The sequence below is a fragment of the Anomaloglossus baeobatrachus genome, chromosome 11 (genome assembly GCF_048569485.1).
Source record: "Anomaloglossus baeobatrachus isolate aAnoBae1 chromosome 11, aAnoBae1.hap1, whole genome shotgun sequence".
In the NCBI taxonomy this organism is placed as follows: domain Eukaryota; kingdom Metazoa; phylum Chordata; class Amphibia; order Anura; family Aromobatidae; genus Anomaloglossus; species Anomaloglossus baeobatrachus.
Window position 1 is genome coordinate 13,714,599 of NC_134363.1, and position 15,727 is coordinate 13,730,325.

The window sequence follows — 15,727 nt, forward strand, 5'->3', positions numbered from 1 at the left end:
ACGGTCCAGAGTCGTCGTGGGACCCCTTCATTTTTTTTCTTACAATAAATTGGTGAAAGAGGAAATGTTTTGGGGACTGTTTTTTCAAATAAATTTCTTTTGTTGATTTTTTTTTTTGTTAGTACTGACAGTTTATGATGTTGAGTATCTAATAGACGCCATGACATCACAAACTGCTGGGCTTGATCTCAGGTTACTTTACAGCTAGTATCAACCCGATTTATTACCCCGTTTGCCATTGCACCAGGGCACGGGATGAGCTGGGGTGAAGCGCCAGGATTGGCGCATCTAGTGGATGCGCCATGTCTGGGGTGCCTGCGGCCTGCTATTTTTAGGCTGTTGTAAAAAACGGGCATGAAAGAAGACGGGTTTTCCAGCCGCGCTATGAACCACACCGTTGAAGATTCCTTAAGATATTTTTATTGAGTCAATTCCAACGCGTTTCAAAGGCAAACTGCCTTCTTCCTCAGGGAATAAAAATGCGCCATGTCTGGGGTGCCTGCGGCCTGCTATTTTTAGGCTGTGAAGGCCCAATAATTATGGACCTTCCCACCCTGAGAATACCAGACCACAGCTGTCCGCTTTACCTTGGCTGGTGATCCAATTTGGGGGGGACCCTACTTTTATTGTGTAATTATTAATATTTATAAAATAATTATAAAAAAGAGCCTAAGGGGACCTTCACATTGGATCCCCAACCACGGTAAAGCTGCCAGCTGTGGTTTTCAGGCTACAGCCGTCTGCTTTACCCTAGCTGGCTATCAAAAATGGGGGGACCCAACGTCATTTTTTTTTTTAACTATTTTTTAAATAGAAAAAATTAATGGGTTTCCCTGTATTTTGATTGCCAACCAAGGTAACGGCAGGCAGATGGGGTGGCAACCCATAGCTGTCTGCTTTATCTGCGCTGAGAATCAAAAATACCGCGCAGCGCTACGTCATTTTTTTAAAGATTTATTTTTACAGCACTGTCATGTCCAGCAATCAAAATACAGGGAAGCCCATTTTATTTTTAGTTATTTAAATAAATAATTAAAAAAAATATATATGGGCTCCCGCTGCATTTTTTGTATTGCTAGCTAAGGGTAATCCAAGCAGCTACTGGCTGCTAACCCCCACTGCTTGGTGTTACCTTCACTGGCAATGGAAAATCCAGGGAAGCATTTTTATTTTTTTTGCCAAAAAACTACAAAAAAAGGACGTGAGCTTCGCCATATTTTTGTATGCTAGCCAGGTATAGCAGGCAGGTGCTGGAAGAGTTGGATACAGCGCCAGAAGATGGCGCTTCTATGAAAATGCCATTTTCTGAGGCGGCTGCAGACTGCAATTCGCAGCAGTGGGGCCCAGAAAGCTCAGGCCAACCTGTGCTGCGGATTCCAATCCCCAGCTGCCTAGTTGTACCTGGCTGGACACAAGAATGGGGCGAAGCCTACGTCATTTGTTTTCTAATTATTTCATGAAATAATAAAAAAAGGGCTTCCCTTTATTTTTGGTTCCCAGCCGGGTACAAATAGGCAACTGGGGGTTGGGGGCAGCAGCCGTACCTGCCTGCTGTACCTGGCTAGCATACAAAAATATGGCGAAGCCCACATAATTTTTTCAGGGGGCAAAAAACTTCTGCATACAGTCCTGGATGGAGTATGCTGAGCCTTGTAGTTCTGCAGCTGCTGTCTGTCTGTATGGAGAAGAGCAGACAGCAGCTGCAGAACTACAAGGCTCAGCATTCAGGACTGTATGCAGAATTTTTTTGCCCACCAAAAAAATGACGTGGGCTTCGCCATATTTTTGTATGCTAGCCAGGTACAGCAGGCAGCCATGGGCTGCCTCCAACCCCCAGTTGCCTATTTGTACCCGGCTGGGAACCAAAAATATAGGGAAGCCTGTTGGTTTTTAATTATTTCACTTATTTCATGAAATAATTAAAAAACAAATGACGTGGGCTTCGCCCCATTTTTGTGTCCAGCCGGGTACAACTAGGCAGCTGGGGATTGGAATCCGCAGCACAGGTTAGCCCGAGGTTTCTGGGCGCCTCTGCTGCGGATTTCAGTCCACAGCCGTCCCAGAAAATGGCGCTCTCATAGAAGCGCCATCATCTGGCGCTGTATCCAACTCTTCCAACAGCCCTGGAGCCGGGTGGCTTGTTGGGTAATCATGAGTTAATACTGGCTTTGTTTTACTAGCCAGTATTAAGCCAGAGATTCTTAATATCAGGCACGTTTGACCCGGCCATTAAGAATCTCCAATAAAGGGTTAAAAAAAACACCACACAGAGAAAAAATACTTTAATAGAAATAAATACACAGACACATTAGAGACTCCATCTTTATTACCCCCTGTCACCCCTCCACGATCCTGCTCTTCTGTCTTCTTTCTTTCTAGTGTAGTAGTAGTGACGATTGTAGTGAGGATAAGGTTCACCAGCTCATCACTTGGGGCTGGGGAACCTCATCCTCACTACAATCCTCACTAGTGTAGTAGTAGTGACGATTGTAGTGAGGATGAGGTTCACCAGCTCATCACTTGGGGCTGGGGAACCTCATCCTCACTACAATCCTCACTACAATCGGGAAGCAGCGTGCAGCCTTCACTCCTCATCCGTAACGTCACCGCTAACTGCGTTGCTATTGCAACGGTGATCTCCGTTAATGACCGGCTGTGTCAGCCGGTCCCTAACGGAACGGGGAGTCGACCGTGTGCTAGAGCATGTCGCCGGTACACGGCGATACACATATGTGCACCGTGTACCGGAGAGATGCACTCGCAGGTCCTACATGACGCGTCATAGTCATGTGACCAGTCTGTAGCCAATGAGATAATAGCCACGTGACTGGTCACATGGCTATTTTGACGTCACGATAGGTCCTGCATCTCTGCTGGCAGTGCTGGTCACCGGGAGGATTCAGCGATCATCGGATGGAATAGCGGCAGGAGACAGAGTGCAGAAGGGATCGCGAGGACCGGTAAGTGTTATGGCAATGTTCATTAACTGTTTGTGTACATTTATAATGCATTTTTATGTGTTTGTGATTGCCTCCCATTATAGCCTATAGGTTCGAGTTTGGTTCGTCGAACGTTCGACGAACCGAACTCGAACGGGACCCCCGTTCGGCGAACCGACCTCGAGCCGAACCGCGACCGGTTCGCTCATCTCTAATTAAGACACTTGCGCACACAACCAAAAGCCGTTCCACTCACAATTCCTCGGGGAAGGTAAATATCTTTTCCTGGTATCCTCAATTAAAACTTAATTAAATTTTGCACGAAAAACAAATAAGACACAACCGTTTTCTTTTTGGGTGCGAACAAATTGACAGAAATTCTAATGAAAGCCTCGTTATATGCCATTACGGCATTGTCATCCTGAATAATGTCCTACCATGGAAACTTGGAATGCGTGGTGTGCCCTGGTATTCTCGGAGAGATCTCATCCATCCCATAATACAATAGTTTCTTTACCTTTCTGAGAGTATTTATATGATCCCTGTGTGCAAACAACAGGACAAGCAGAAGAGAATTCGAGAAGACGCAGAAATCATCCACAATGAAGAACCTGGTAGCTTTACTTTGCATGATCTCTGCTCTTGCCGGCTCGGGTAAGACTTGTGTAGACACTTCACAGCATATACACATAGTGCAACTTTAGTCTACACATTTCCCACAGGTTTATGCTACTAAAAAAAAGCAAATTTCTCTAGATTTTGCACATTTTTGGAAAATTTGATATCATTAGAAATTTTTCCATATGAAAAAAAATACTTTTTGATCCTTTCTAAGTGTGTCTCGAAATATTTCATACACCAATCTCTTACACGTTCAATGATGCATTCACATAGACCCAACACTTTTATAACCAGGTATAATTTTGCATATACTTATCCCTTATACCTCTAAAAATGGAGGCAATCCTTCTAATTGATAGCTCTTAAAGGGTTATTTCTGTAAGATAAAAGTGGTGGTAGAAAGGCATCTCCATGCTTATAAAAGTCAAGGAAAATGTGGCATACATAATGAAGAGACTTTAAGAGGTTGTCCACTACTTTTACATTGACGGCAAATCCTTTATCAATGACCGATTGGCTAGGGTGCAACCCCCGACACACCCCCAATCAGATGTTCTTGGTGTCAACGGTGGCAGCAGGTGGACAGAAATAGTCAGTTACAGAGCTGCCTCACCAACTGATATCGGCCTCGACCGGGTACTGAACATCTTCCTCCTATTGATTTTAATTTGTTGACAGGGCATCTCTGGAAAGGAGCATTTCTGGCCGCCTAATTCCGCCACCGGCACTTACAACAGCTGATTGTTGGGGGTGCAGGTATCGGACCATGGCCGATCAGACATTGATGACCTATCCTGAACGTAGGCCATCAATGTAAAGTAGTGGACAAGCTCTTAACCTGCTTCACTCACCGGCATCAAGAACAGCTGATTGTTGGGGTGTAGGTATCTCACCCCAGCCAATCAGACATTGATGACCTATTCTAAGGGTAGGCCATCAATATAAAGTAGTGGAAAAGCTCTTCACCTGCTGCTGCTGGTGGCACCATGAACAGCTGATCTTTGGGGGTGCTGGGTGTCGGTCCACGGCCCATCAGACATTGATTAGCTATTGTAAGAGTAGGTAATCAATGTAAAGTAGTGGACAAGCTTTTCACCTGCTGCTGCTAGAGGCAGCAAGAACAGCTAATTGTCAGGGGTGCTGGGTGTAGGTCCATAGCCGATCAAATATTGATGACCTATCCTATGGGTAGGTCATCAATGTAAAGTAGTGGACAAGCTCTTCACATGCTGCCACCACTGTCACCAAGAAACGCTGATTGTCGTGAGTGGCAGGTGTCAGACCCCGGCCGATCAGACATTGATGACCTATCCTAAAGGTCGACCATCAATGTAAAGTAGTGGACAAGTGCTTTACGTGTTGCCACCACCGGCACCAAGAATAGCTGATTGTCGGGGATGCCGGATGTCGTTCCCCGGCTAATTAGACATTGATGACCTATCTTAAGGGTAGAAAAGCTCTTCACCTGCTACTTCCGTGGCACCAGGAACTGCTGATGATCAAGGATGGCCGGTGTCAGACCCCGGTCAATCAGACATTGATGACCGATTGTAAGGGTGGGCCATCAATGGATTGTAGTTGATGAGCTCTTCACCTACTGTTGCCACCAGCACAGCAACCAACTGATCTTCGGGGGTGCGGAGTAGTGGACCCCAGCCGATCAGACATTGATGACTTATCCTAAGGGTAGACCATCAATGTAAAGTAGTGGACAAGCTCTTCACATGCTGCTACCACCGTCACCAAGAAACACTGATTGTCATGAGTGCCGGGTGTCAGACCCCGGCCGATCAGACATTGATGACCTATCCTAAAGGTCGACCATCAATGTAAAGTAGTGGACAAGTGCTTTACCTGTTGCCACCACCGGCACCAAGAATAGCTGATTGTCGGGGATGCCGGATGTCGTTCCCCGGCTAATTAGACATTGATGACCTATCTTAAGGGTAGACAAGCTCTTCACCTGCTACTTCCATGGCACCAGGAACGGCTGATGATCGAGGATGGCCGGTGTCGGACCCTGGTCAATCAGACATTGATGACCGATTGTAAGGGTGGGCCATCAATGTAAAGTAGTTGACGAGCTCTTCACCTACTGTTACCACCAGCACAGCAACCAACTGATCTTCGGGGGTGCGAAGTAGTGGACCCCGGCCGATCAGACATTGATGACCTATCCTAAGGGTAGACCATCAATGTAAAGTAGTGGACAAGCTCTTCACATGCTGCTACCACCATCACCAAGAAACACTGATTGTCATGAGTGCTGGGTGTCAGACCCCGGCCGATCAGACATTGATGACCTATCCTAAAGGTCGACCATCAGTGTCAAGTAGTGGACAAGTGCTTTACCTGTTCCCACCACCGGCACCAAGAATAGCTGATTGTCGGGGATGCCGGATGTCGTTCCCCGGCTAATTAGACATTGATGACCTATCTTAAGGGTAGACAAGCTCTTCACCTGCTACTTCCATGGCACCAGGAACTGCTGATGATCGAGGATGGCCGGTGTCGGACCTCGGTCAATCAGACATTGATGACCAATTGTAAGGGTGGGCCATCAATGTAAAGTAGTTGACGAGCTCACAGTATTGTCTCATTTATTTTCCAGTCTTTTCCTATAAATGTCATTTCTGTTACTCTCCAAACTCCACGACATGTAATCAGACTGAGATTGAATGCATCGGAGGTAAATGTATGACCGCCTGCCAATTCTTTTGCAACGGTGGGTACAACTCAATTCTTCCAAAATTAAAGTAGCTCCATCTCAGATCTAGTTTTGTGACATCTTTTTACTGTTTTTTTTGTAGGCAAAAACACTTATAAGTCTATATATAAAGGATGCGCCAATGACACTTTGTGTGGATCCAATGGCATTGTAATTCCGCATAAAGATGTGAAGTATCGATTTCACCTGAATTGCTGTTCTGGGCCCTTGTGCAACACTGATAAATATAATTGTAAGTGTCACATTGGTAAGGAGTATGGGCCAATTAATAACTAAAAAGCAAAACCCCAATGGTGTAGATACATTTTCATTTATTGCCAAATGCCAATTTTCAGAGGTTGGAATCTAGTGCAAACCTATTTAACTCGGTAGGATAGAGAACTACAGGTCTAGAGAAGAGACAGAACTGTGCAGTTACATATTCTGTGTTTCAGTAATAGAAAATATATTCTGTGTTTCAGTCCATTTCCGTTTATTGCCAGTGAATGCAAAAATATTCAGAGATTGGAATCTAGTAAAAACCTATTTAACACAGTAGGATAGAAAATTGCAGGTCAAGAGAAGAGACAGAACTGTGCAGTTCCATCTTCTGTGTTTCAATAATAGAAAATATATTTTGTGTTTCAGTCCATTTCCATTTATTTCCAGTGAATGCAAAAATGATCAGAGGTTGGAATCTTGTACAAACCTATTTAACTCAGTAGGATAGAGAAGAGACAGAACTGCACAGCTACATATTCTGTGTTTCGGTAATAGAAAATGTATTCTGTGTTTCAGTCCATTTCCATTTATTGCTAGCTAGTGAAAAAATGTTTAGAGATTGGAATCTAGTGCAAACCAATTTAACTTGGTAGGATAGAGAAGAGACAGAACTGTGTGTGTAGCTCTATATTCTGTGTTTCAGTAATAGAAAATATATTCTGTGTTTCAGTCCATTTCCGTTTATTGCCAGTGAATGCAAAAATATTCAGAGATTGGAATCTAGTAAAAACCTATTTAACACAGTAGGATAGAAAATTGCAGGTCAAGAGAAGAGACAGAACTGTGCAGTTCCATCTTCTGTGTTTCAATAATAGAAAATATATTTTGTGTTTCAGGGCATTTCGATTTATTGCCAGTGAATGCAAAAATGATCAGAGGTTGGAATCTTGTACAAACCTATTTAACTCAGTAGGATAGAGAAGAGACAGAACTGTGCAGCTCTATATTCTGTGTTTCAGTAATAGAAAATATATTCTGTGTTTCAGTCCATTTCCGTTTATTGCCAGTGAATGCAAAAATATTCAGAGATTGGAATCTAGTAAAAACCTATTTAACACAGTAGGATAGAAAATTGCAGGTCAAGAGAAGAGACAGAACTGTGCAGTTCCATCTTCTGTGTTTCAATAATAGAAAATATATTTTGTGTTTCAGTCCATTTCCATTTATTGCCAGTGAATGCAAAAATTATCAGAGGTTGGAATCTTGTACAATCTATTTAACTCAGTAGGATAGAGAAGAGACAGAACTGCACAGCTACATATTCTGTGTTTCGGTAATAGAAAATGTATTCTGTGTTTCAGTCCATTTCCATTTATTGCCAGTGAATGAAAAAAATGTTCAGAGATTGGAATCTAGTGCAAACCTATTTAGCTCGGTAGGATAGAGAAAAGGCAGAACTGTGCAGCTCCATATTCTGTGTTTCGGTAATAGAAAATATATTCTGTGTTTCAGTCCATTTCTGTTTATTGCCAGTAAATGCAAAAAATGTTCAGAGGTTGTAATCTAGTACAAACCTATTTAACACAGTAGGATAGAGAACTACAGGTCTGGAGAAGAGAGAGAACTGTGAAGTTCCATCTTCTGTGTTTCAATAATAGAAAATATATTCTGTGTTTCAGTCCATTTCCATTTATTGCCAGTGAATGCAAAAATGATCAGAGGTTGGAATCTAGTACAAACCTATTTAACTCGTAGGATAGAGAAGAGACAGAACTGTGCAGCTCTATATTCTGTGTTTCGGTAACAGAAAATGTATTCTGTGTCTCAGTCCATTTCCATTTATTGCCAGTGAATACAAAAATATTCAGAAATTGGAATCTAGTACAAACCTATTTAGCACAGTAGGATATAGAACTACAGGTCTAGAGAAGAGACAGAACTGTGCAGTTCCATCTGCTGTGTTTCGGTAATAGAGAATATATTCTGTGTTTCAAACCATTTCCATTTATTGCCAGTGAATGCAGAAATGTTCAGAGGTTGGAATCTAGTGCAAACCTATTTAACTTGGTAAGATAGAGAAGAGACAGAACTGTGCAGCTCCATATTCTGTGTTTCGGTAATAGAAAATATATTCTGTTTCAGTAAATTTCTATTTATTGCCAGTGAATGCAAAAATGTTCAGAGGTTGGAATCTTGTACAAACCTATGGCATTACTAAATGTCTTTTTTATTAAGGCAATAATTGTTTTTATTTCTCCAGTTCCGAAAGAAGACCCTGCCCCAAATGGTAAAATCTGTCCATCCGCCTTCTGTAGAGGGACTTTGGAGAAGTGTGAGAGTCACAACAAGACTATTAACTGCACTGGGTCAATGGACCGATGTGTCGAATATAGAGGAAAAGTGAGGAATCCAGGTGAGAAAAGTCTATTTTTTTTAACCCTATATATTACATAAGTTACTGCAGTATAGAACAGAGGACACTGCTGCAGTGGTCATGACTGGTGCTAGCACGAATTGTGCCTGTTTAACCCCTTCACCCTCCATCGATTTTTCATTTTTCGTTTTTCCTCCCCTTCTTCCAAGAGCCATAACGTTTTAATTTTTTTGTCGATATTGCCATATAAGGGCTTGATTTATGCGGTACGAGTTGTAATTTTGAAGGAAACCATTAGTTTTACCAAATAGTGTACTGGAAAGCGGGAAAAAATTCCAAGTTCGGTGAAATTGCAAAAACAGTGCACCTGCATGGTAGTTTTTGGGGCCTTTTATGCACCCTGTTCACCATATGGCAAAACTAATGTGTCCTTATGATGCCTCATGTTGGTACAAGTTTGTAGATACCAAACATGTATACTTTTACTTTTACCTAAAGGGTTAATAAAAGTTCTGAAGTCTGTCCAAAAAAACAATTGTGCTTTTGTCGCCATTTTTCAGGATCTGGGTCTCAGTGACCACTTTTTTTTTGCGTCTTGAGATGGCATTTTTAATTAAGCATTTTTTTGGAGATACAATGTTTTCATCACCTCTTATTGCACTTTAATGCAAGGTTGTAGCGACCAAAAAACATAATTTTGGTGTTTGGAATTTTTTTATTGCCACGCCATGTACTGATCAGATTAATTGGTTTTATATTTTGATATGTCAGGCATTTCTGAATGCGATGATACCAAATATGTGTATTTTTTTTATTGTTTTATTTTCAATGGGGTGAAAGGGGGGTCATTTGAACTTATAGGTTTTTGATTTTTGTTTTCTACTTCTTTTGTTGATTTTACCTAGTATTCTTAGGGGACTTTATCACTGAACAGTCTGATCGCCTGTGCTGACCAGAGCAGAACTTTTCAGGGACACCAAATTTTTTATATTTGATTTTTTGATCATGTTTTATTCCACTTTTTTTTTCAGCATTTTGATGAAAAATTATATAAAAAAATTAGAGGTGTAAAGTATAACCCTCTGAATTAAAGGAGCAAACCCAATATAAAAAAATTATTCTTTATTGAAATACATTAAAAGAAATCATAAAAAAATCACAAAAAATACATAAAATAAAATAATTAAACATTTTCCCCTATAAAGTGCAAACAGTACATCTAATATATAAAGCTGAATGTGTGTATGTATGTATGTATGTATGTGTGTATATCCGGGATTGGTATCTACACCGTCGCAGCTACAGCCACAAAATTTTGCACACTCACACGTCTGGACCCCGAAAGCGTCATAGGCTATGTTTTGAGGGAAAATTTTAACCTCGCGCTTTCCAGTTATTCACCAAAAAACCTGCCTCCATTAAAGCGAATGGAGCTGGGAGCCACAGTGCAGCCAGAAGTTCAGAAGAATGCGCAGCCACGCCCTTATATGGAATGTTGGCGTGTCACAATGCAGCCAGGGAAAGAGACAGATACAGACAGGGAAAGAAACAGACATAGACAGGGTAAGAGACAGACACAAAGAGACAGACACAGACAAAGAGACAGACTGACAGGGAAAGAGACAGACACAGACAAAGAAACAGAGACAGACAGACAGGGAAAGAAAAGGAAAGAGACAGACAAAGACAGGTAAAGTGACAGACAAAGAGACAGACACAGGGAAAGAGACAGAGGAAAAGAGGGAAAGAGACAGACAGGGAAAGAGAGGGAAAGAGACAGACAGGGAAAGAGACAGACAGGGAAAGTGATAGACAGGGAAAGAGACAGAGATAGATAGACAGACAGGGAAAGAGATTGAGACAGACGGAGAAAGACACAGAGACAGTCAGAGACAGACAGGGAAAGAGACAGACAGACAAAGAGATAGAGAGAGAAACAGAGAGATATATACAGAGGGAGAGACGGACAGAGAATGGGAGAGAAACAGAGAGACAGTTACTATCCCGGGCGTTAATATATTATATTTATACATTCTATCCCGGGAATGTTAATACATCCTATTTTGTTAACAACAGTTATTAACCCGGGCGCAGCCGGGTAGTACAGCTAGTATATATATGTGTATATATATATATATATATCCAAAGGAGAAAGAAAGTCGCACTCCAGATGATCACCATATCACTCCGTCTTTATTGCAGGGGAAACATGAGGGTACAGGCGGTGGGGAGGGTGAGACAAGCCATACAACGCCGGACATGTCCGGCGTTGTATGGCTTGTCTCACCCTCCCCACCGCTTTTACCCTCATGTTTCCCCTGCAATAAAGACGGAGTGATATGGGGATCATCTGGAGTGCGACTTTCTTTCTCCTTTGGATTTATCTTGGTCTTCACCGCAAGTCTGCACCATGATCCCCTCCATGGCTCAGCAGGGCTCAAGTAGCTGAACGTGTAGTGACACGCGGAGTAGGTGGTGCACCGGGACTCTTACCTCTTTTATATATATATATATATAATAAATAATAAATGCAATAAATTAGTGCATACAGAAAAAATAAATAAATAAATACTTTTAACTAACAAATATTTGTATATACTCATATATAATGTTATAGCTGAAAATAATCAATATATAAGGGTGATTGGAAAAATAAAATAAAATTATAAGGTGTCTAGTGCAATGTTCGATTAAGGTGACATGCATTAACATTGTAATTATGGATAAAAAAATTGCAATTTATAGATTGTATTAAATAGTAGTCATTTAGAACATGTAATAAGCTTTGTAAAAAACGAATAATATGATAAATGTCTTACAAGATGGTGCTAGGCTATCACAAATAATATTAAACCTGTAGTGCATATTCTCTACATAATCTGTATCATGTGTGAGCTGCAATATAAACCATAAAGAACATAACATTAGTCAAGCAGAGCTATGGTAATTACCTGAGGATAAGGTGTTGTGGTCCTCGGTACCTCTACCCTGACGCGCGTTTCGCCCTTTATGGTTTATATGGCTGCTCACACATGTATGATATAGATTATGTAAAGTACAGGTGTAATATTATTGTGATACTCTAGCACTATCTTGTGGACATTTATAATTATTAGTCTTTTCCTAGTTTTTATCTGTCTGATTGTCATGATCCAGGACCGGTATTCCTCACTTCAGTGTTTCCCAGACCAGACCTGTTCATGTCAGGGATTAACTCCCATCAGTCTCGTTCCGGTTTCAGGAAACACTATACCTGGGCGCTGCACCTGCATTCCAGTGCTGGTTATAGTTTTGCTCTGCAGCCTGTGACTGGCTTTGGTGAGATTTCCTGTTTGATCTGACTCCTTGTTACCTTGCCCTTACCTGTATCCTCCCCCATTTGTCAATCTGTCCCAATCCTTGACTTTCCTCTCTTGTCATTTCTTTACCGATCCTGGTTCATCTTCCTTCTCATGTTTGTGTCTCTTCACCCTCCGGTCTTGTCTTCTGTTCCCTGTGCCCTTTGTATTCCCCTCTGTTTACTTCATCTCACAGCATTTGTTTTCTGATCTGATCTTGATCTTCCCTCTGCACTGAATTGACTTCCCAGCTAGACCCTGACTGCTTGACTACTCTATTGCCCCCTGGGGGTTCGCCTGTGAACTGCCTGCTGAAGTTACTCTGCTGTACTTCAGCCTACAGTGTTACTTTGACTCTCCTTCACTACACTGCTGCCACCTAGTGGGGAATACACTGTACTACGTCTCTCCAGCCCTTTGTACAGCATGACACTGATCTTATGGAATACCAATAAAGTCAATTGTTAAGATGTTGGATTTTTCCTCGTTTCTCAAAATGTTTAAACATAGCTTGTTTTGATGAGTTTTATCCCTGTTCAAAAATGTATACTACAGCCAGAGAACCATATAAAAAATAACACATATTTGGGTTGCTATTGATGACATTTTTTATTTTTTGTATGCATTTTTGGAGACTTTTTTGTGTTTATATGGCCAGCCTCTTCCTCTCTGACTATGATATTTGATATGCAAATTTATGAGCTATGGTAGATCTGAAACATCCGTCACTCCAGCTCTATTGCCCACCCAGCACTGCCTCCTCCCGCTTCATTTACAGCCTCTATGCTGTGTAACTTCAGGCAAAGGAGCAGTCATTGAAGCAGCAGGAAGCAGCGCTGGACCGTGAATAGAGCTGGAGTGACAGAGGCTTCAAATCTACTATAGTCCTCAAGCCTCATTTCTGTATCAATTAAAATGCTGATTGCTGGACTTATCTTTGAAAGAGATACATGCACATAATATAAGTTTTGTGGGTGCGCTACATGCACATATAAATAGTTGGGGGGAGCTACATGCACACATAAATAGTTGCGGGGGTGCGCTACATACACATATAAATAGTTTTGGGGGTGAGCTGGATGCACATATAAATAGTTGCGGGGGTGAGCTACATGCACATATAAATAGTTGTGGGGGTGAGCTACATGCACATATAAATAGTTGTGGGGGTGAGCTACATGCACATATAAATAGATGTGGGGGTGAGCTACATGCACATATAAATAGTTGTGGGAATGAGCTACATGCACATATAAATAGTTGTGGGGGTGAGCTGCATGCACATATAAATAGTTGCGGGGGTGAGCTACATGCACATTAAATAGTTGTGGGGGTGAGCTACATGCACATATAAATAGTTGTGGGAATGAGCTACATGCACATATAAATAGTTGTGGGGGTGAGCTGCATGCACATATAAATAGTTGCGGGGGTGAGCTACATGCACATATAAATAGTTGTGGGGGTGAGCTACATGCACATATAAATAGTTGTGGGGGTGAGCTACATGCACATATAAATAGTTGTGGGGGTGAGCTACATGCACATATAAATAGTTGTGGGGGTGAGCTACATGCACATATAAATAGTTGCGGGGGGTGAGCTACATGCGCATATAAATAGTTGCGGGGGTGAGCTACATGCGCATATAAATAGTTGCGGGGGTGAGCTACATGCGCATATAAATAGTTGTGGGGGTGAGCTACATGCGCATATAAATAGTTGTGGGGGTGAGCTACATGCACATATAAATAGTTGCGGGGGAGAAATCTTGCTGACAGATTTCCTTTGAAGAAGTTTTACTGTATGTACAAAACTAAAGCATGTACAGTAGATTACATTTAGATCTTTTACCTAATTATGTCCATTGTTTTTTTTTCTACAGATAAATCAGTGGTGGACTATTCTCTCCAAGGTTGTGTTAATTCTGATGGCTGTAACAACTTTGACAGCGCCATTGGGTTGGAGGAACAATACAGAGAAACACTGATCTGTTAGAAAAAATGCATCATAAGATTTCAGTTAAGATGTGATTATCTGAAAACTTTAAAATATTTTCAAAAAGGAATGTGCTGTCTGTTCACCAATTTTATGGCAAGATTTAAATATGTAAAGTCAAGACTACTAAGAAGAGGTGAAAAGTATCCATTCGAGAGAGAAGTATTGTTATAATTTTCATCAATATTTATATTAGAGAACAAAATATTCCTGAAATCTTGCAGTTTTTACACTGAGCCTCACAATATGCTGACACCACCTGTTATGCAGAGATTGATCTCATCATCAGTGAAGGGTGAGGTTAGAATGAAAGGTAACAGCCTTACTATAAAGCTTGATCACAATATTATCATTAGGTGAATGCCAAAACTGAGCTTACCTGTGTCTAGGGTAGGGGGAGATGGTGACCCCTGACCAAACCTACAGCTGGTCCCTGAGGTCCCTCACCATCCTAGATAGTTTTTTCACCTATGCGTGTACCAGATCCCTGACCCTAGATATCCCTAATGATGGTCCCTGGGGTCCCTCACCATCCTGGATAGGTTTTGCACCTATGCGCCGAGCCAGATACCTGACCCTAGGTATCCCTAGTGCTGGATCCCAAATAGGTGGATGGGATGAGCTCTTCGTCAACCCCACTATATGCTAAAAGAAGACAGGAGCAGGACACATGGGGGAGAAAAAGCATGAAGTACTTATCCACAGATAACTCAGGAAGGAATTCAGCAATGATACTACAGATGAGAGCAAGCCACCTGCTTGCAACCAAAGCTAGAATGGAAGTGTTAAGCGAGCAGCAAAAGGGAATGGGAACCCTGCGTCTAGGGAAGGCGGAGATAGTGAGTGATCCCTGATCAAACCTAAAGCTGGTCCCTAAGGTCCCTCACCTCTCTAGATAGGTTCCTCACCTATGCACCAAGCCGGATACCTGACCCTAGGTATGCCTAGTGCTGGGCCCTAAATAAGAAACAGGTGGGATCAGCTCTTTGTCATCCCCATGAAATGCTAAAGGAAGACAGGAGTAGGGCACATGGGGGAGAAAAAGCATGAAGTACTTATCCACAGATAACTCAGGCAGGAGCTCAGCAATGATACTACAGATGAGAGCAAGCCACCTGCTTGCAACCTGAGCTAGAATGAACTGAAAATATCACCAGCACCAGTCCAGGGAAGAAGGGAGTATTTAGGCACCAAGAGAAGACTGATGATCAGCAGCTGGGTAAGAGGCAAACTCCTGCTGGATCCAAAAGTGAGAGAGATAAATCCAGCAAGAAAGCTACCTATACCAATGAATACTGACAGCAGGAACAATGGAAAGTCAGGGGGCATTTTGCGCAGCCAAACGCTTTGACCTTCTATAGCCAGAAACCACATGACTATCTGTCACCCGTAACATCAAGATGCTGGAGTGACACATAAAATGTCTTAGAGGCACAGGAGAGGCTGCAGCTGCGCATTGTACAGCAGCATGCATGTCATAGGCAGAGCATAAATTCCTGACCACTGCAGGGAGGGAGAGGAGAGAACT

The 15,727-nt window shown here is 42.0% G+C and overlaps 1 protein-coding gene across 1 annotated transcript; it reads left to right on the forward strand.

The window, feature by feature from the left end:
* The first annotated feature begins 3,393 nt into the window (after positions 1-3,393).
* Positions 3,394-14,415, forward strand: LOC142256095 (phospholipase A2 inhibitor 31 kDa subunit-like). The gene is made up of 5 exons (XM_075327617.1): positions 3,394-3,593; positions 6,172-6,285; positions 6,371-6,520; positions 8,750-8,902; positions 14,087-14,415. Exons 1-5 carry the CDS (start codon positions 3,542-3,544, stop codon positions 14,197-14,199), a joined length of 582 nt encoding a protein of 193 aa, XP_075183732.1. The 5' UTR covers positions 3,394-3,541; the 3' UTR covers positions 14,200-14,415.
* Positions 14,416-15,727: the final 1,312 nt, after the last annotated feature.